General features: G+C 58.2%; 1 protein-coding gene and 1 pseudogene across 1 annotated transcript in view; both read left to right on the forward strand.

Moving 5' to 3' along the window:
• The window catches only part of LOC134429070 (Fc receptor-like protein 3), a 36,459-nt gene extending 35,865 nt beyond the window's left edge, over positions 1 to 594 (forward strand). The window contains exon 18 of the mRNA XM_063176160.1: positions 552 to 594. Within this exon, the coding sequence (XP_063032230.1) occupies positions 552 to 594 (43 nt within the window). The remainder of the gene's footprint in view (positions 1 to 551) is intronic.
• Positions 595 to 3,834: 3,240 nt separating this feature from the next.
• The window catches only part of LOC134429071 (Fc receptor-like protein 2), a 50,100-nt pseudogene continuing 33,638 nt past the window's right edge, over positions 3,835 to 20,296 (forward strand).

Below are 20,296 nucleotides of genomic sequence, written 5' to 3' on the forward strand. Positions count from 1 at the left end.
CCACAGCCTCCTTGGCTACCCCAGCACTGCCTATGTATCTTCAGCCCTCCTTGACACCTGCCCTGTGGCCCCCAACCTTTCCTGGATCCATCTCTGCCTCTCCCATTCTTTCTCAGGTCTTTCCCCGGGTACCCCAGCCCTACATGTGTACCCCCATCCTCCCCAACACCTCTTCTCTGTCCTGCCGTTCCTGCCCCGGGTCCCTCCCAAGGTCTTCCATTCCTGGCCCATGTCTCCCCATCCCTCACCGGGTCCCTTCACTCCTCCTTGCATCCCCCCACCCCACTCTGAGGTCCCCACACATTCCTCAGGTCACACCATCCCCTCCCATGGTCCCCATACCCTTCCTGGTGTTGCCCTCCTCCCTCTCCAGGTGTCCCCTCCCAGAACCCTCCATCTCCCTGTTTCCAAGCCCCCCCCCCATCTCTTCGCCTCCTCTCCCTCACTGTGATCCTCCTGCCCCTCCCCGACCCCCTCGGGTCCCTCACTGTCCCCTGCTGTCCTGCCCTCCCACAGGGGTTCCTCTCTCAGGGGTGTCACTTTGGACGCAGCCCCCAGGAGGACAGGTGGCACTCGGGCACCACCAAGTGCTGAGCTGTGTGGTGGCTGCTGGGACAGATGCCTTGTCCATCTCCTGGCACCGGGAGGGCTCAGGGGCACCACTGGGCACCAGCCCCTGCCTGGAGCTGCGCCACGTTGGGGACAATGACAGCGGCCAGTACCGGTGCCAGGTCAGCAACGGGGACAGTGTGGCCAAGAGTGACCCTCTGAATGTCACCGTCCTGGGTGAGCGGGACCATCGGGCTGGGGGTGACCCAGGGTGTGCCTCAGGGTCTGATTCCCCGGTAAATCCACTCCAGCCTGCCCTGAATTCCCCTGCCTGGGCATTCCCTGCTCTTGCTGTGACAACCCTGCTCCCCAGCTACTCGTGTGCAGCCCCTGTTCAATATTGCCACACTTTCCCCTCTCTTCTGCTGTGCACATCCAGATCACAAACATTCTTTCTTGGAGGTACCAAAGGGCTGCAGGTTTTGTTCAAGAGGGAGGGTCCAGGTCAGGTTGTTGAGCAGGTTGATGTGGAATTTGCAGTAGTGCTGGGGCTCTCACAGTCCCTTGCTGACAGGGACAAAATGACCAATGATCACATTTTCGAACTGGTTCCTCCACAGCTGCCCTTGCATGGGGAGTTTCCAGCCAGTCCTGCTCTGAAAATCATCAAACGACCTCACAGAGCCACTGCTTGATCTCCCTTTGAGTTTGTGCTTCTTGCAGAGCTGAGCAAACCACAGGGCAGGCCTTTTTCCCCCACAGAATTCTCACCTCTGCAGCAGCTCTAAAGCTGCCAGAATCAAAGTCAAGGGGGCAGGGAGGGACCCTCAGGTGCTGGCTGCCACCTGGGGCTGGCCAGAGCAGGGCTGGGCAATGGCCATCCCTGTGCAGTGGGGCTGGGCCATGGCTGGGCCCCAGCCTTGCATTGACAGGGGTTCCCAGGATGTGCCACCCCTGGGACAGGCACCCGACCAGGAATGTGCAGGGACATTTCTGGAACTGCCACCCCTGGGACAGGACACCCCATGCCAGGATGTGTCACCCCCTGGACTGGATCCCCCCAGATCAACCCCACAACAGGGACCTCACAGGGCAGGACCCTCCCGGATGTGCCCTCCCAGGACAGACACTGCTTCCCTTTGCCTTCTCACTCTCAGCACAAACAGCCTCTTCCTTTTTGTCCAGGAAAAAGAAAGTGAAAGTGGTGTGGGGGCACAGCCCAACACCTCCATCCCCCACAGCCTCCCCACCCCTCCCTGCTCTCCCCATTATCCCCCTCCCCTGGCTCCCTCCAATGCGTTCCCTGCTCAGGTGATTTCTGGGATTGCTGAGCCAGGAACTGGGGTTGAGGAGACATGGCATAAAAGTGAGGAAAATAAGGAAAAAAACAGAAATAAAGAAAGAAAAAATCAAGGGCAGGGGAGGGCACAGAAGCAGAGCTACCCAGGATCCCCATGTGATACCTGCACAAGGAATGAGCATCCCAAGGGGGCAGCACCTGGCCATGGGTCACCCCAAAATCTGAAACACCCAGAGAAGGAGCTGTGACCCCCATGCCCCCCCAGCCACTGCCCATCCCTGACACCCCCATTCCTCTGGGACCCCAACCATGGGAATCCCATTTCCTTTTGTCCCTCCTTCCCTAAGACCCCTTCCCTAGACTGCAGTTCCTCACAATCTCTGACCCCGAAAAACCCCATCCTGGTAATTCCAGTCCCTGGGAGCCCCATTCCGTTGGGGATATTGATTCCCCCAGGACCCCCCATTCTCACAGGGTTATCCTTTCCCCTGCCACCTCCATCACTTGGCCCCCATCCCATGATCACAAATCCCAGGAGACTATATTGTTCTGGCACCTTCATCCCCAAGTCTGAGTCCATCCATCCACTGGGACCCCCATTCCCATGGGACCCCATCCCGGGGCACCCCATTGCTCTGGACACGCATCCCTGGCACCCTACACCACCTCAGACTCCAAATTCTGGCCCCTCCATGTCCCACAAGGTCCCCACCCTACCCCATCCTGTCCCCACCTTGCCCACACCAAGGGCCACCTACATATGGGGACGAGATGTGACCTCGCTTCCTTCCCCTTCATCCGAAGAGCCGCCAGCCAGGGGAGCGGTGGCCACAGCAGCGAGTGACAGCCAGTGCACATGGCTGGGGACACCGGGATGGCCAGGAAGGTGGCGCTGCTCCTGTGGGGTGAGTGCCCCGGGCACGGGCCGAACACCCTGGGGATGGGCCCTGGTGAGGCAGAGACTGGTGGGGAGGGGGCACAGGGAGGCTGCAGGGTCCCCTGAGGTCCTGAAAGGCCGCAGAGCCAGAGCATGAGGTGACCAGGGCTGTGGGGACAGGAGAGAGCGGAAAATAATGGGGGAACAGGGATTTGGGGAACTATCATGGGGCTGGTGGGGGTGACCACTGCAACCACTACTGAGTTTCCATTTCCGGGTGTCCAATGTCCTAACTGAGCAAGGGCTAGCCGGTGTGTGTCTGTCCCCAAGGGGTCCTTGCCACATTATGACAGTTTATGGACAGCTCCCACACCCAGTCCCTCCCTGCCAATGTCCCTGTGATGCCACCCTCACCCAGCCCTGTCCCTTCTCCCTTCCAGCCCAGACCCTTGGCCTTGCTGGTGAGTCCTCAGGGGATGCCATGGCCCTTCCTGCTGTCCCCAGCCCTACCCTGGCCGTGGCAGGCTGGTGTCCCCTGTCACCCACAGGTGCCCAGACCACCCAGCTCCTGGTGGAGCCCCCCTGGAGGCCGGGAGTGCTGTGGGACCGGGTGACACTGACCTGCCAGGGCTTTGGGACAGCCCCCATCTGGTACAAGGACGGGCGACGCTGGAGGCAGGAGAGACGTGATCAGTTCACTGTCACTGAGAGTGGCACCTACACATGTGACAGACCTGGCACCGGGCTCAGCCCCCCCGTGACAGTCTCAGATGGTGAGGGGGATTTGGGTGTCTCCAGCCTGGCACCTGCGGGGACCCCGAGGGCTCTGGGTGGGCTCTGCTCCATGGGTCACCTCCTGGTGTGACCAGAGCCTGTCCCCGGCACACGGGGACATCCCAGAGCATCTCAGAGCAGACGGACCCCAGTTCTGGATTCAGGGCCCCCTGGTGCAATGGATATGTTCCAGTTCGTGGGTTCTTTGAGAAAATGGAATGCCCCAGGTGTCCTAAGACTCTCGTGTCCCGCAGCTCGGTTGTTGCTGCAGGTGCTGGCACAGGAGCTGCTGGAGGGGGACACGGTGACACTGTGCTGCCGGCGCTGGGAGAACATGTCGGTCAGTGGGGTGCAATTCTACCATGGAGACAAGGAGGTCGAGAGGTCCCTCAGTGGGACCGAGTTGTCCCTGTCCCCTCTGCAGCTCAACCACGATGGCCGCTACAGCTGCGGGGCCTGGGTGGACTCCAAGGTGGCACCGTGGGCACTCTTGGATCCAGTGACAGTGACAGGGCACGCTGAGCACCCCACAGCTGCCACCTTGACATCCCCACAGGCTATCCCCAGGGACTCGGGCTCACAAATCTCCCTCCCCTCTCCTTCCCAGAGCTCTTCATGGTGCCGGTGCTGGAGGGTCCCCCCAAGCTCACTGTGGGATCCCCCCTGACTCTCAGCTGCCTCAGCAGCCCCAGCCCCCTGCAGCCCCGAGCCCCCCTCCTACACGTGTTCTATCGGGATGGGCAGGTTGTGGGGGGCCCGCAGGGGTCCCCGCAGCTGCTGGTGCCCCCTGTGGGGGTCTACCACTCAGGGAATTGCAGCTGCCAGGTGCAATCCGAGGGTGGGGTCGTGCAGAAGAATAGTTCCTAGCTCCGCATCACGTTGTGCTCTGAGTGCAGGGATGGGCACGGGGATCCCCCACAGCCTCCCTGGGTCCCCCACACTGCCTGGGTTCCCCCATAAATGCCAGGGTCCCCCATCCTTTCCTGGGTATCTCACCGGATCCCCTAACCTCTATGTGGGTACCCCCTATTCCCTTGTAATCTTTTTCCACATCCTCTCATTCCTGCTGGGATCACCCTCTGTGTCCCCCCATTCCTCACTGGGATCCCTTCATCTCTCCCTGGTTTAACCATAGCCCTCTCTGATCTCCCCCCATGGTCCTCAGGTCTCACCATTCCCTCCCTGGGTTTACATACTCTTCCTGGGGTCTCCCCATCTTCCTCTCCAGATGACAGATCCCTGAACCCTCCATCCTTCCTTGGGGTGCATTTCCAAGCCCCTTTCCATCTCTGCGCCGACTCTCCCTCAGTGGGGTCCCCCTTCCCCTCTTCCACCTGCCCCCCACAGCTCCCCCATTGTCCCCTGCAGTCACCCCCTCCCGCAGGGGTCCCGCTCTCACTGTGGGTGCAGCCCCCCAGGGGACAGGTGGCACTGGGGCACCACCTCGTGCTGAGCTGCGCAGTGGCCACGGGGAGAGGTCCCATGTCCTTCTCCTGGCACTGGGAGGGCTCGAGAGCACCACTGGGCACCACCCCCAACCTGGAGCAGGGCCACGCTTGGGACAATGACAGCGGCCAGTACCAGTGTGGGTACAGCGACGGGGACAGTGTGGCCGAGAGTGACCCCATGAATGTCACTGTCCTGGGAGACCAAGACCCTTGGGCTGAGGATGACCACTCCCACAGTACCCCCATCTCCATCCTACCTCTCCCAGTGTCAGCCCTGTCTGTGTCCCTGCAGTGCCCGTGACCAACGCCACCATCACCACTGGTCCCCTGTCACACCAGGTGCATGCAGGTGATAACGTTACTCTGCGCTGCTCAGAGCAGGTGGGCTCAGCCCCTGTCACCTTCACCTGGCTGCACAACGGGCAGGAGGTGGCCCGGGATCCCCTCCTGGAGCTCAGGGACATCGATGTGGGACATTCGGGCACCTACCTGTGCGTGGCCACCAACCAGCTGGGACAGGACGGGCACCGCGTGTTCCGGGCACTCAGCCCGGAGCTGGCCCTGGAGGTGACACCTGGCTCACCCTGGGTCACAGGTGGGGTCACACAGGTTTGCTGGGATGTTCAGGGCCCCTGCAGTTCAGGGTGACCCCAATGTGTCCACCTCTGTCCCCAGCAGTGGCTGTGAATGTCAGTAGGACCCTCCTGTTCCTGCTCCCCCTCCTGGCTGTCATCGGGGGCTGTCACTGGTGGCACCACCGGAGTGGGTGACAATGGCGGACGGGGGTCCTGGAGTGAGGGGAAGCCCCCAGAGAAGGGACAGAGATCAGCAGCACCCAGGGCCCCTGAGCTGGGGGACACTAAGTCTGCAGTGACCTTGGCTGGGGGTCCTGGGGGATTTGGGGGCAACTTGGAGGGTCTTTGTTGGGCTCCAGGGACATCCCCAGATGGACTTTAAGGAACATAGAAACATTGTGGTGCATTGGGAGATCATGCAGTGTTTGGGGAGATCCTGTAGGGCTGTGCAGGGATGTTGGAGGATCTTTTTGGGTCCTGGTGGTGTTTTGGGGGTCCCTCTCCCTGCCAGGCTTGGGGTTCTCAGGACACAGAGGGTTGTGGGCAACAGGGGGACTGGGGAAACTGCAGTGATGCAGAAGTTCTGGGAGATTCAGAGGTGATCAGAGTGTTCAGGGAGAATCAGGGGTCCATTGGGAATTGGGGCTGCAGTGTGGATTTGGGGGTCCCGTGGGTGGTTGGAGCTACTGAGGTCCCAGGAAGATTCAGGGATCCTGGGCTCCCCCTGGTCACCTCCTCCCCTTTCCCTTGCAGCCACCAGGAAGCTCCAGGACAGGTGAGTGGGGGGCTCAGGCTGGGACTCCCCCTTTCCCCCTCCCCATCCCCCTTAGACCCCTCCCCTCAGAGGAGGGGGCTGTGAACCGAGTGGGCAGAGGGTGAGTACAGGGGGGGACAGGGACATGTCACCTACAGCTGTCACCCCCACCCAGGTCTGCACCGGTGTCACTTTCAGGGTCCCCACGAGTGTCCCACAGTCCTACCCCACCTCGGGATCCATAAGTGACCAATGCGGAGCTGTTGGGACCCTACGAGGGGCAACGGGACCCCCGGGACTACGATGACGTGCTGTGATATGGGGGGCACTGGGGGGCACTGGGGTCATCGATTCCCCTCAGGGGTCTCTTCTTCCTCTTCACAGCACCCCACAGGGCTCCTCATTTACCCTTCCAGTGCTGAGGGAGCACACAACGTTTTTCCCTCCCATTGTACCCAAATTCAATTTTTTGGTCAAACTATGTGAGAAACAAGGCTCACTCTTTCAAATTTGTAAATGTTTAATAAGGGATAAAATGGACAGTAACCAGCCTGCTGGGTGCTTGGCAACTGCCAGAGGCACACTGTTAACTACAACAATTCTCCATACATACCTTTTCATTGTATTGGTGAAATACATACTCAGGAGGATTATACATATTCAAACATTCCTTCCAGTTCACATGTTCCAGGAATCCTTTTGCTTGGTTTGACCCTTGATTCATTTTCATAAAGTACATGCCATAGTGCAGATTAAATTTACATATTTTATGTCCTCACAAGGTTCCCCTGTTCTGTGGTTTGACTGTTCTTGATAATGGAAGAGTCAGGGGTAAATTCCTTTTTGCACTCTCTCTTTTGATGTTTTTTCACTTGCTACTGTTCAGTGTGTTCTTCTCATACAGATGAGATACTCCACCAGTACATTAAATCAACATTAGCTATTTCACAAAATTATCTGAGTTATTCTTATCATTGTCACTTAGTTACACAAATAAAGGCATTAGCTACTTCTGTAACAGTTAATGTTATATTACACAGCACATTGTCTCTATCTTGATCTTTTGTGTGAGCATAAACTATATTATTTATCACACTAAAATATATGTTCTACACAGGGATTAGGGTAAAAGGGCTGACAAATTGTGGTGTATCAAAAGCAGTTAAAAAGTGATTACAAACTGTATTGTATCAAATATTTTGAAAAAAATATATATTAGTGAAAGCCAACAACTACAAAGTTATTCATAACAGGGGGAAGGTGTATGGAAGGGTTTATTTGACTTATCCTTATCTTGCTCTGATTTTGTCAGCAATAAATTCAACTCATATCTCTAAATTATAAGCAGTTTTACCCGTGACAGGATTTGATGAGTGATCTCTCCTGGTCGTTGTCTCAACCCAGGAACCCTTTGCTCAATTTTCTCTCCCCATCCAGGTGTGGAGGGCAGTGAGAGAGCGGCTGTGGTGGGTGCGGGGCATGCGGACACTGTCCATGCACGGCAAGGCAGGGAGGAGGAGGAGGGTCCAGGTCAGATTGTTGGGCAGATTGTTGTGGGATTTGCAGTAGTTCTGGGGCTCTCACAGTCCCTTGGGCACAGGCACAAAATGATCAATTGCTACATTTCCAGGCTGGTTCTCCCACAGCTGCCCCTGCAGGGGGGGGTTTCCAGCCAGCCCTGCTCTGAAAACCATCAAAGGGCCTCACAGAGCCACTGCTTGGGCTCCCTTTGGGGTTTTTGCTTCTTGCAGAGCTGAGCAAACCACAGGCAGCCCTTTTCCGCCCACACAGAATTCTCACCTCTGCAGCAGCTCTAAAGCTGCCAGAATCAAGGCCAAGGGGGAAATGGGGGGCCCTCAGGTGCTGGCTGCAACCTGGGGCTGGGCAGAGCAGGGCTGGGCAATGGCCATCCCTGTGCAGTGGGGCTGGGCCATGGCTGGGCCCCACCCTTGCATTGACAGGGGTCCCCAGGATGTGCCACCCCTGGGACAGGCACACGGCCAGGAATGTACAGATCCAGGAATGTGCAGGGACATTTCCAGAAGTGCCACTCCCAGGACAGGTCCCCTCATGCCAGGATGTGTCACTCCCTAAGAAAGAATCCTCCCAGGAAACGATCCTCCTGGATGTGCCCTACCAGGACAGAACCCCGTCCCTTTCCCATCTGACTCTCAGCACAAACGGCCGCTTCCTGCTTTTCCAAGGAAAAGAAAGTGAAACGGTTGAGAGGGCACAGCCCAACACCTCCATCACTCACAGCCTCCCCATCTTTCCTGGCACGCCCTAAACCAATTTTTCCCTGCCCCTGTCTCCCCCAAACCCACTCCCTGCTCAGGTGCTCCCTGGGATTGCTGAGCCAGGAACTGGGGGTGAGGGCCTCTGTCACAAAAGTGAGGAAAATAAGGAAATAAGAGAAATAAAGAGAGGAAAAATTCAGGGGCAGGGGAGGGCACAGAGGTATAGCTATCCAGGACCCCCCATGTGATGCCTGCACAGGAAAAGAGCACCCCAGGTTGCCTTTGCTAGGCTGTGGGTCACCCCAAAATCTGAGACACCCAGGGCAGGAGCTGTGACCCCTGTGTCCACCCAGCCACTTCCCAGCCCTGAAACCCCCATTCCCCTGGGAACTCAACCATGGGACACCATTGCCTTGGTCTCTCCTCCCTGGGGACCCCCATCCCAGGACTGCCATTGCCCAGCACCACCATGGCCTTGATCCCATCCCATGGGCTGCTTTTTGCACCAGAACCCTTATTCCCAAGGGTCCCCTTTTTCCCCCTGCACCCCCAACCCTGACACGCACATGCCATGACCCCAAATCTCTGGGGACCATGTTCCCACAGCACCCCCATCCCTCAATATCCCCAGGCATCCAGACTCCAATTCCCTTGGACCCCCATTCTCCTGGACACCCATCCTTGGTTTCCCACATCCCCTGAACCCCCCACTCCTGGCAACACCATCACCCACCACATCCCCAGACTATGCAGCGTTGTCCCCAGCTTGTGGCCACCCTGCCCCCACCAAGGGCCATCCCCATGTAGGGACGGATGTGACCTCGCTTCCTTCCCCTTCATCCGAAGAGCCGCCAGCCAGGGGAGTGGTGGCCACAGAAGTGAGTGACAGCCAGTGCACATGGCTGGGGACACCGGGATGGCGGGGAAGGTGGCACTGCTCCTGTGGGGTGAGTGCCCCGGGCACAGGCATGGTACCCCTGGGATGGGGAGGGGAGGGGGCACAGGGGGGCTGTGGGGTCCCCTGAGGTCCCCAATGTCAGCAGAGCCAGTCCATGTTACCCACAGTGGACCTTGGTGTGACTGGGGATGTAGGGTGGCTTTGTGGACAGGAACAGGGGACAGGAATTTGGGGATGGGGATGTGAGCACAGGAATGTGGGGACTGGCACCTTTGGGCTCAGATAGCTTTGGGAATAGGGACACGGGAACTGGGATGCAGGGACAGAAGGGGACAAGAATGGTGAGGATGTGGCCATGGGGATGGGATCATGAGCTGGTGGGGGTGACATGGGCCAGCATGGGCAGTGTCCAAGGTGTCCTCATGCCCAGGGTGTCCATAGTGTCCCCATGTTCTGCCTCAGCCTAGCGTGGCCTTGGTGTCCCTGTTCCCAAGGTGTCTCTGCCACAGGGATGTGGTGCAGAGGTGGCTGTGACACAGGTGTGTCTCTGCCTCTCCAAATCTTTTCGAGACCACCCAGACACACTTTCTCAAAAGAACTGCAGTCCCTATGGAGACAGTTTGGGGACAGCCCCCACACCCCATGCTCCCCTGCTGCTATCCCTGCCGTGCCACCCCCACTGAGCCCTGTCCCTTCTCCCTTCCAGCCCAGACCCTCGGCCTCGCTGGTGAGTCCTCAGGGGATGCCATGTCCCCACCCTGCTGTCCTCAGCCCCACAGTGGCCCTGGCAGGCTGGTGTCCCCTGTCACCTGCAGGTGCCCAGACCACCCAGCTCCTGGTGGAGCCCTCCTGGAGGCCAGCGGTGCTGTGGGACCGGGTGACACTGACCTGCCAGGGCTTGGGGACAACCAGTGCCACCACCTGGTACAAGGACGGGCAGCGTTGGTGGCAGGAGGGACATGAGCGCTTTACTGTCACCGAGAGTGGCACCTACAGGTGTGACAGACCTGGCACCGGCCGCAGCCCCCCCGTGACAGTCTCAAATGGTGAGGGGGGTTCTTTAATGATTCGAGTGGCCCCTGACAAGTCTGGGTCAGCTCCAGTTGGAGGGTGGCCTCACACCCCATGGCTCTGAGGACAAGAGCCTGTCCCCAGGACACCTGGATATCCCAGTGCATCCCAGCTCATCCCAGTGTACCCAGATGTCCCTGGTGCCAGGGGCACTCACCTCAGAGCTTTCTTGAGCCTCTCAGTGAGATGGGACCCTCCTGTCCCACAGATGATCTGGTGCTGCAGGTGCCAGCACAGGCACTGCTGGAGGGGGACACGGTGACGCTGCGCTGCCGGAGCTGGTTGAACAAGACGGTCACCGAGGTGCGATTTTACCAGGATGGGAAGGATCTGATGGGGCCCATCAATGGGACCGAGCTGTCCCTGTCCCGTCTGCAGCTGAACCACAGCGGCAGCTACAGCTGCAGGGCCATGGTGAGGTCATTTATGTCTCGGTCAGCAGCAGTGACAGTGACAGTGCATGGTGAGCACCCACACGGCTGGAACTCCAATCTCCTCACATCCCAAAACCCCTTCCCAGTGCACTCAGACTCACAGTCCTCACCTCCCCTCTCCTCCCCTGAGCTTTTCGCGGTGCTGGTGCTGGAGGGTCCCCCCAAGCCCACCGAGGGGTCCCCCCTGACTCTCAGCTGCCTCAGCTCCCCCAGCCCTCTGCGGCCCCGAGACCCCCTCCTGCACATGTTCTGCCAGGATGGGCAGGTGGTGGGGAGCCAGCAGGGGTCCCTGAAGCTGCTGGTGCTCAACATGGGGGTCTCCCACTCAGGGAATTACAGCTGCCAGGTGCGCTCCGAGGGGGGGTTGTGTGGACGAGCAGCGGCCAGCTCCGCGTCACGGTGTGCAGTGAGTGTGGGGATGGGCATGGGGAGCCCCCACAGCCTCCTCGGATGCCTTGCCTGGGGACCTCCACATCCCCCTGAAACCTTTCTTTGGTCCCTCCACCCCTGCTCTGTGTCCCCTCACCCCTCTGTGGTGTGACCCCATCCCCGACATCCCCCATCACACCAATCCCCCCATTCCTATCCCCCCACACTGGCTGCCAGCCCCTACCTGTGGCGTCAGCCCTGTCTGTGTCCCCACAGTGCCCGTAGCCAATGCCACCATCACCCCCGGTCCCCTGTCACACCAGGTGCGTGCAGGTGACAATTTGACCCTGCGCTACTCAGTGCAGGTGGGGTCAGCCTCTGTCACCTTCACCTGGCTGCGCAATGGGCAGGCGGTGGCCCAGGGTCCCCTCCTGGAGCTCAGGGACATCCATGTGGGACATTCAGGCACCTACCAGTGCGTGGCCACCAACCAGCTGGGACAGGACGGGCACCGCGTATTCTGGGCACTCAGCCCTGAGCTGGCCCTGGAGGTGACACCTGGCTCACCCTGGGTCACAGGTGGGTTCACACAGGGTCACCAGGGTGTTCAGGACTCCTGCAGTTCAGGATGACCCCAATGTGTCCCCTCTGTCCCCAGCACTGGCTGTGAATGTCGGCAGGACCCTCCTGTTCCTGCTCCTGCTCCTGGCTGTCATCGGGGGCTATCACTGGTGGCACTGCCGGAGTGGGTGACAGTGGGGGATATGGGGGTCCTGGAGTGAGGGGGAGCCCCCAGAGTGGGGGCAGAGATCAGGAATCTGGTGGGAACCAGGGCTACTGTGGTGATTTGGGTGTCCTGTGGGTCGTTGGATCTGCCGAGGTCCCGGGAAGGTTCAGGGGTCCTGGGGTCCCCTCGGTCACCCCCTCCCTTTTCCCTTGCAGCTGCCAGGAAGCTCCAGGACAGGGGAGTGGGGGACTCGGGCTGGGACTCCCCTTCCCCCCTCCCCAGGCACCACCCCGAGCGCTCCCCATCCTCCTCAGATCCCCCCAGAGGAGGGGGCTGTGCTCAACACCCACATCATGGGCACTGAGTGGGCAGAGGGTGAGTTTTTACCTTTTCATTTTATATATTGTTAAATATTTAATTGGAAGAGTTATACATATTCATTCTTTCCAGTTTATGTGTTACAGGAATCCTTTTACATGGTTTGACCCTTGATTCATTTTCATAAAGTACGTGCCATACTGCAGATTAAATTTACATATTTTATGTCCTCAGAAGGCCCCCCTGTTCTGTGGTTTGACTGTTCTTGATAACTGAACGCTCAGTGGTAAATTCCTCTTTGCATTCTCTCTTTTGATGTTTATTTACCTGCTACTTTTCAATGTGTTCCCATCGTACAGATGAGAAACTCCACCAGTACATTAAATCAACATTAGCTATTTCACAAAGTTATCTGAATTATTCTCACCATTGTTACTTAGTTACACAATAAAAAGGCTTTAGCTACTACTGCAACAGGTAAAGTTGTAATCCACAGCACATTGTCTCTATTTTGATATTTTGGGAGAGCCTAAACTATAATATTTTTATCACATTTAAATATATATTGTACACAGAGTTTAGAGTAAAAAGGCTGACAAACTGTAGTGTACAAAAAGCAGTTAAGAACTGATTACAAACTGTATTGTATCAAAATAATTTGCAAAAACCCAATATAATAGTGAAAACCAATGACTACATAGTCATTCATAACAGGGGGAAGGTGTATGGAAGGGTTCATTTGACTTATCCTTATCCTGCTCTGATTTTGTCAGCAATAAATTCAATTCATATCTCTAAATCATAAGCAGTTTTACCCGTGACAGGATTTGATGAGTGATCTCTCCTGGTCCTTGTCTCAGCCCAGGAACCCTTTGCTCAATTTTCTCTCCCCATCCAGGTGTGGAGGGCAGTGAGAGAGCGGCTGTGGTGGGTGCGGGGCATGCGGCCACTGTCCATGCACAGCAAGGCAGGGAGGAGGAGGAGGGTCCAGGTCAGGTTGTTGAGAAGATTGGTGTGGGATTGCAGTAGTGCTGGGGCTCTCTCAGTCCCTTGGGGAAAGGGACAAAATTATCAATTGCTGCATTTCCAGACTGGTTCCCCCACAGCTGCCCCTGCAGGGGGGTTTCCAGTCCAGCCAGTCCTGCTCTGAAAACCATCAAAGGCCCTCACAGAGACACTGCTTGGGCTCCCTTTGGGTTTTGTTCTTCTTGCAGGGCTGAGCAAAACACAGGCAGGCCTTTTTCCCCCACAGAATTCTCACCTCGGCAGCAGCTCTAGAGCTGCCAGAATCAAAGCCAAGGGTGCAGGGGGGACCCTCAGGTGCTGGCTGCCCCCTGGGGCTGGGCCAGAGCAGGGCTGGGCAACGGCCATCCCTGTGCAGTGGGGCTGGGCCATGGCTGGGCCCCACCCTTGCATTGACAGGGGTCCCCAGGATGTGCCACCCCTGGGACAGGATCCCCTCAGGACAGGAGCCCCTGGATGTGCTACCCTAGGACAGAACCCCCAAATTTCTCATCTGAAACTGAGCACCAATGGCCTATTCTTTCTTGTCCAGGAAAAGGAAAGTGTTGAGGGGGCACAGCCCAACACCTACATCATCCACAGCCTCCCCCCGCCATCCCTGCATCCCCCACTCCCCGTTTTACGCCTCCCCTGGTCCCTCCAACCCCTTCCCTGCTCAGGTGCTCCCTGAGATTGCTGAGTCAGGAACAGGGGTCAGGGGACATGGTACAAAAATGAGGAAAATAAGCAACAAAGAGAAATAAAGAGTGGAAAAATTCAAGGGTGGGGGAAGGCACAGAGGCAGATCTATCCAGGACTCCCCATGTGATGGCTGCACAGGAAATGAGCACCCAGGTTGTCTTTGCTAGGCTGTGGGTCACCCCAAAATCCGAAGTACCCAGGGAAGGAGCTGAGATCCCTGTGTCCATTGCGCCAGTGCCCATCCCTGACACCCCCATTCCTCTGGGAACCCCAACCATGGGACCCCCATTGCCTTGGTTTCTCTCCTCCCTGGGGACCCCCATCCCAGGACTGCCCTTGCCCAGCACCACCATTGCCTTGATCCCATCCCATGGGCTGCTTCTTCCCCCAGAACCACTATTCCCGAGTGTCTCCTTTTTCCCCCTGCACCCCCAACCCTGGCACCCACATGCCATGACCCCAAATCCATGGGGACCAGGTTCAGGGGATCCCTGAATCCCCGCAGGCATGGAGACCCCAATTCCTTGGGACCCCCATTCTCCTGGACACCCATCCTTGCTTCTCCACATCCCCTGAGCCCCCCCTCCTGGAAACACCGTGCCCAACCATGTCCCCAGCCTGTGCCCAGCTTGTGGCCACCCTGCCCCCACCAGGTGTCACCAACAGGTGGGGATGGACATGACCTCACTTCCTTCCCCTTCATCCGAAGAGCCGCCAGCCAGGGGAGGGGTGGCCACAGCAGCAAGTGACAGCCAGTGCACATGGCTGGGGACACCGGGATGGCCGGGAAGGTGGCGCTGCTCCTGTGGGGTGAGTGCCCTGGGCATGGGCCTGACACCCTTGGGATGGGGAGGGGAGGGAGCACAGGGGGGCTGTGGGGTCCCCTGAGGTCCCCAATGCCAGCAGTGCCAGTCCATGGTACTCACATGGACCTTGGTGGGACTGGGGATGTAGGGTGGCTTTGGACACTGGAACAGGGGCAGGAATTTGGGGATGGGGATGTGGGGCCAGGAATGTGGGGACTGGCACCTTTGGGCTCAGGCAGCTCTGGGGATAGGGACAAGGGAACTGGGATGCAGGGACAGAAGGGGACAAGAACAGTGAGGATGTGGCCATGGGGATGGGATCATGGGGATGGGATCGTAAGCTGCTGGGGGAGACCCGGGACAGTATGGGCTGTGTCCATGGTGTCCTTGTGCCCGGGGTGTCCACAGTGTCCCCATGTTCTGCCTCAGTCCAGGGTGGCCTCGGTGTAACTGTTCCCAAGGTGCCTGTGCCACATGGATGTGGTGCACGGGTGACTGTGACACAGACATGTCCTCGTGCCTCTCCAAATCTTTTGAGGACAGACACACTTTCCCACAAGAACTGCTGTCCCCAGAGGGACAGTTTGGGGACAGCCCCCACACCCTGTACTCCAGGTGCTGCTGTCCCTCCAGGGCCAGCCCCACCCAGCCCAGACCCTCGACTTCACTGGTGAGTCCTCGGGGGATGCCATGGCCCCACCACCCTGTCCCCAGCCCCACACTGGCCCTGGCAGGCTGGTGTCCCCTGTCATCCACAGGTGCTCAGACCACCCAGCTCCTGGTGAAGTCCCCCTGGAGGCCGGCTCTGTGGTGGGACCGGGTGACACTGACCTGCCAGGGCTCGGGGTCCACCGTTGCCACCACTTGGCACAAGAACAGGCAGCGCTGGTGGCAGGAGGGACGCAGCAACATCATTGTCACTGCAATTGGCACCTATATGTGTGACAGACCTGGCAGTGGGTGCAGCTCTGCCGTGAGGGTCTTAAATGGTGAGGGGGGTTTGGGTGTCCCCATGCTGGCACCCGTGGGACCCCAAGGGCTCTGGGTGTGTTACAGTGCATGGGTCACAAGAGTGGGAGACGCCACTGTTGGAAGTGGGGACTCCTGGTGTGCTGTGTGTGACTCAATGGGGCAGTCCCAGTGCAATCAGGTCTGACAGGACCCCTCTGTCCCCTAAACTATCTGGTGCTGCAGGTGCCGGCGCGGTCGCTGCTGAAAGGGGACACGATGACACTGCACTGCCGGGGCAGGTGGAACCACACGGTCACCTTGGTGTCCTTCTACCACAAGGGGAAGGAACTGCAGGGGATCTGCAGTGGGACAGATCTGTCCCTGTCTCCTCGGCAGCTGAACGACAGCAGCAGCTACAGCTGCCGTGGCCAGGTGGGATCCTGAGGGTGGAACGAGTCAGCGCCAGTGACAGTGGCAGTGCACAGTGAGCACCCCACAGCCCCCACCCTGACATCCCCACAGCCCCTCCCCAGAGATTCAGGCCCACAAATCCCCCTCCCCTCTCCTGCCCTGAGCTCTTCCCGGTGCCGGTGCTGGACGGTCCCCCCAGGCCTCCTCAGCAATCCCCACTGACTCTCAGCTGCCTCAGCACCCCCAGCCCCCTGCAGCCCCCAGCCCCCCTCCTGCACATGTTCTACTGGGACAGGCAGGTGGTGGGGGGCCCGCAGGGCTCCCCGTAGCTGCTGCTGCCTGCTGTGGGGGTCTCCCACTCGTGGAATTACAGCTGCCAGGTACGCTCTGAGAGGAAGAGCAGGACCCGGCTCCACATCACGGTGCAAAGTAAGTGTGGGGATGGGCTCGAGGAGTGCCCAAACCCCCCCCCCCAGGTCCTTTGGTTGGGCACCTCCATGTCCCCCAGACACCTTCCTTGTGTCCCCTCACTTCTCCCCTGTGACCCCTCATATTTCCATAGTGTAACCCTATACCCAACCTTCTGATTCACACCCATTCCCCAGTCCATATCCCTCCACACTTGCTGCCAGCCCCTCCCTGTGGCCTCAGCCCTGTCTGTGTCCCTGCAGTGCCTGTGGAAAATGCCACCATCTCCCCTGGTCCCCGGGCACAGCAGGTGTGTGCAGGTGACAACGTGACCCTGCGCTGCTCAGTGCAGGTGGGCTCAGCCCCTGTCACCTTCACCTGGCTGCACAATGGGCAGGACGTGGTCCAGGGTCCCCTCCTGGAGCTCAGGAACGTCGATGTGGGACATTCAGGCACCTACCAGTGCATGGCCACCAACCAGCTGGGATAGGATGGGCACTGTGTGTTCCAGGCACTCAGCCCTCAGCTGGCCCTGGAGGTGACACCTGGCTCACCCTGGGTCACAGGTGGGGACACTCAGGGTCACTAGGGAGTGCCGGTCTCCTGGGCTAATGGGTGATCCTGATGTGTCCCCCTCTGTTTCTTGCAGTGGCCACAGGGGTTGGCAGGGCCCTTTTTTTCCTGCTCCTCCTTGTGGGTATCATTGTGACCTGGCACCGGAGGCACCGTGTGGGTGGGTGGCAGGGGGGGACAGGGGTCCCAGTGTGCTGTAGAGGCCCCCAGAGTTGGGGAACGATAGGGCAGCACGCACAGCCCCAGAATTGTGACCATGTTTTAGGGTCCTGAAGCATTTGGGGAGACACTGGAGGGTCCTGCAGGAATGTTGAGGGTTCTTTCAGGAGCCCTGGGGGTATCTGGGGATCTCTGCCCCTGCTGGGCTTTGCGTTCTTGAGACTGAGTTGGTCGAGGGTACTGGGGATGTTCATTAATTCTGGGGGGTTCAGGGATGCTTGGGGGTCCTGAGGGGAATCGAGGGTTCAGTGGGGGTTCAGGAATCCTGAGAGGGGTCAGGGCCATGGGACCCCAAAGTCACCCCTTTCTGTTTCCTCTGCAGCTGCCAGGAAGAACCAGGAAAGGTGAGTGGGGGGCTCAAACCACACTCTCCCCTTTTACCCCAACCCCCAAGACCTCACATCCCCTCCCCCACATCCCCTTTATTCCCTCAGCACCCCCCGGATCCCCTGGCCCCCCCAGAGGAGGGGGAGGTGCTGTACACCCACATCGTGGTCACCAAGAGGGCAGGGGATTGAGTACGGGGGGAACACACACAGAGGGACACGTCACCCACCAGTGTCACCCCACCCAGATCCCACAGCCCGTGTCTCTTGCAGTGCCCCCCGTGCCACCACCCTCCAGGATACCCAGGTGACCTATGTGGGGCTACAGAGACCATGGGAGACATGGTGACCACCGGGAACCCGGTGACATCTACGGGAATGTGCTGTGACACTGGGGGGAACTGGGGGGCACTGGCTGTCCCCACCCATGGGCACCCACTCGTGTCTGTGCTGTCACCAAAACTGCCCCTCTCCCTCCCTGTGGGGGCACAAGGATCCCAAAGGGCTGAGAGAAGAACAATTTCCTGAAACAGCAATGAGAACGAATAAAACCAACAGCAACAGCAACAAGGTTCAGACTCCAAATGGTCACGCAAAGAACGATTTCCAGGGAAAGCCACCAATAAGGAACTGGGATTTCCCAGACATATCCCCCAGCATGTTTCCTCCACCAGAGGAATCCAGCAGTGTCCTGGACCTGCATTGCTCTGATGGCCAAATCAGCCTTCAGGAGGCTCTAGATTTTCTTCTCCCCTGTCCCAAACCCCTCCTCTGTCATGTTCTCCACACCAGGATGACACAAAGTCCATGTGGGGGTTCCAGAGCCTCCCCCTTTTCCAGGACAGTCAGGATCAGGGCATGGCAAAGGGTGGGGTGTCAGAGACAGGAAAAGTTTCATGTCTGAAGACGTTTTGGAACACCTGTGTGTGGCAGGGATGGGTCAGGCCTTGCTTTTGGTGAGACAGGGCTCCATCTGTCCATCAGTCTGTCAGCCGTGGCACACTGGGGAGAGTGTGACGCTCTGCCAAAGCCAGCTCTGGAGTGACCAGGTGACGAGAAGTGCTGCCTGGGAAGAGGGCCCTTGGTGTCCCAGCTGGCTTAAAAGGCAGAGCATGAGGTGGGCAAGTGCCTGACCGTGTCTCCTCTTCGGGTGTCTGTCCCATCCATGCTGGAACCCAGGAGTTGGCAACTCATTTAAATGAGAAATATCTACCAAGGAAAGTAGGAACCTTCCTGGAATAATAAGACCCATCTCTAAAACTCTTTTTCTAATTTGAAAGATTATGGGGATACAAGACAAAAGTGTAGGAAAAGGAATATCAGCTCTTTAGTGGGAAATTTTTAAAACAGAACAGAACAAACAACACAAACCCAGAACTTTCCCTCCCGCTCAGCGCTGTTGGTTTTTGTGGCAGTTATACCCGCGGCCAGCAGGGGGCGCTGCAGGGAGCACTTCCGGCCAGCAGGGGGCGCCCCGGTCCAGCTCCATCCCCTCAGGGGCCATGGCGGCCTCGGACGGGAGGCAGGAGGGGAAATCGCTCCTTTTGCAAACTCACGGGCACCAATCGGTCCCGGCACCACCACCGGCAGCGGGCAGAAGCCGCCAAGGCAGCAGGTTGGATCCCAGTGCCCACTGGCAGTGTAGCAGTGTACCGAGGTCAGGCACGTGCCCTGCAGAACACCTGCGACTGCTCTCCATGATCCCGAATGGAAGGAAGGCAGCACCTGACCCCAGGCAGGTCTTGGGTCCACAGCAGCACCTCTGGTGGCTTTACACCACAATTCCTGCAAACCCTCAGGCTTTCACTCCAGTGAGGAGGGCAGGGATGGAGCAGCTTTGGGGACACTTGGAATCCACACAGGGTCACTCCCCACAGCCCCACCACGGCCACGGGTAGAGCCACTGACCGATACTTCCACACTTTTCTCTCTATTTTTGTGGACAAAGTTGGAATCCAAGCATTCTTTCCATGAGGTTCCTCAAGGCTGCAGATTTTGTTCAAGAAGGAGGTTCCCAGGAAGGTTGTTGGCATATTGTTGTGCCATTTGCAGTAGTTTCGTGGTTCTCTCTGTCCCTTACAAAGAGGACAAAATGATCAATTGCTACATTTCCGGGCTTGTTAGCCCACAGCTACCCCTGCCGTGGGGGTTTCCAGCCAGCCCTGCTCTGAAAACCATCAAAGACCCTCACAGAGACACTGCTTGAGCTCTCTTTGAGTTTTGTGCTTCTTGCAGAGCTGAGCAAAACACAGGCAGGCCTTTTCCACCCCCACAGAATTCTCACCTCTGCTGCAGCTCTAAAGCTGCCAGAATCAAAGCCAAGGGGACAATGGGGACACTCAGGTGCTGGCTGCCACCTGGGGCTGGGCAGAGCAGGGCTGGGCAATGGCCATCCCTGTGCAGTGGGGCTGGGCCATGGCTGGGCCCCAACCTTGGATGGCCACTGGCTTCAAGGAGCAGGAGTTTGGGGCCTCCTTCCTGCTCAGGGTTCCATTCCCCAGCTGCTCTTGCTGGCTCAGATCCAGCAGGGGACGGGCAAAAATGAAGAAGTCTGGACCCCTCCAAAG

The sequence above is a fragment of the Melospiza melodia genome, chromosome 25, assembly GCF_035770615.1.
Source record: "Melospiza melodia melodia isolate bMelMel2 chromosome 25, bMelMel2.pri, whole genome shotgun sequence".
Lineage (NCBI taxonomy): Eukaryota > Metazoa > Chordata > Aves > Passeriformes > Passerellidae > Melospiza > Melospiza melodia.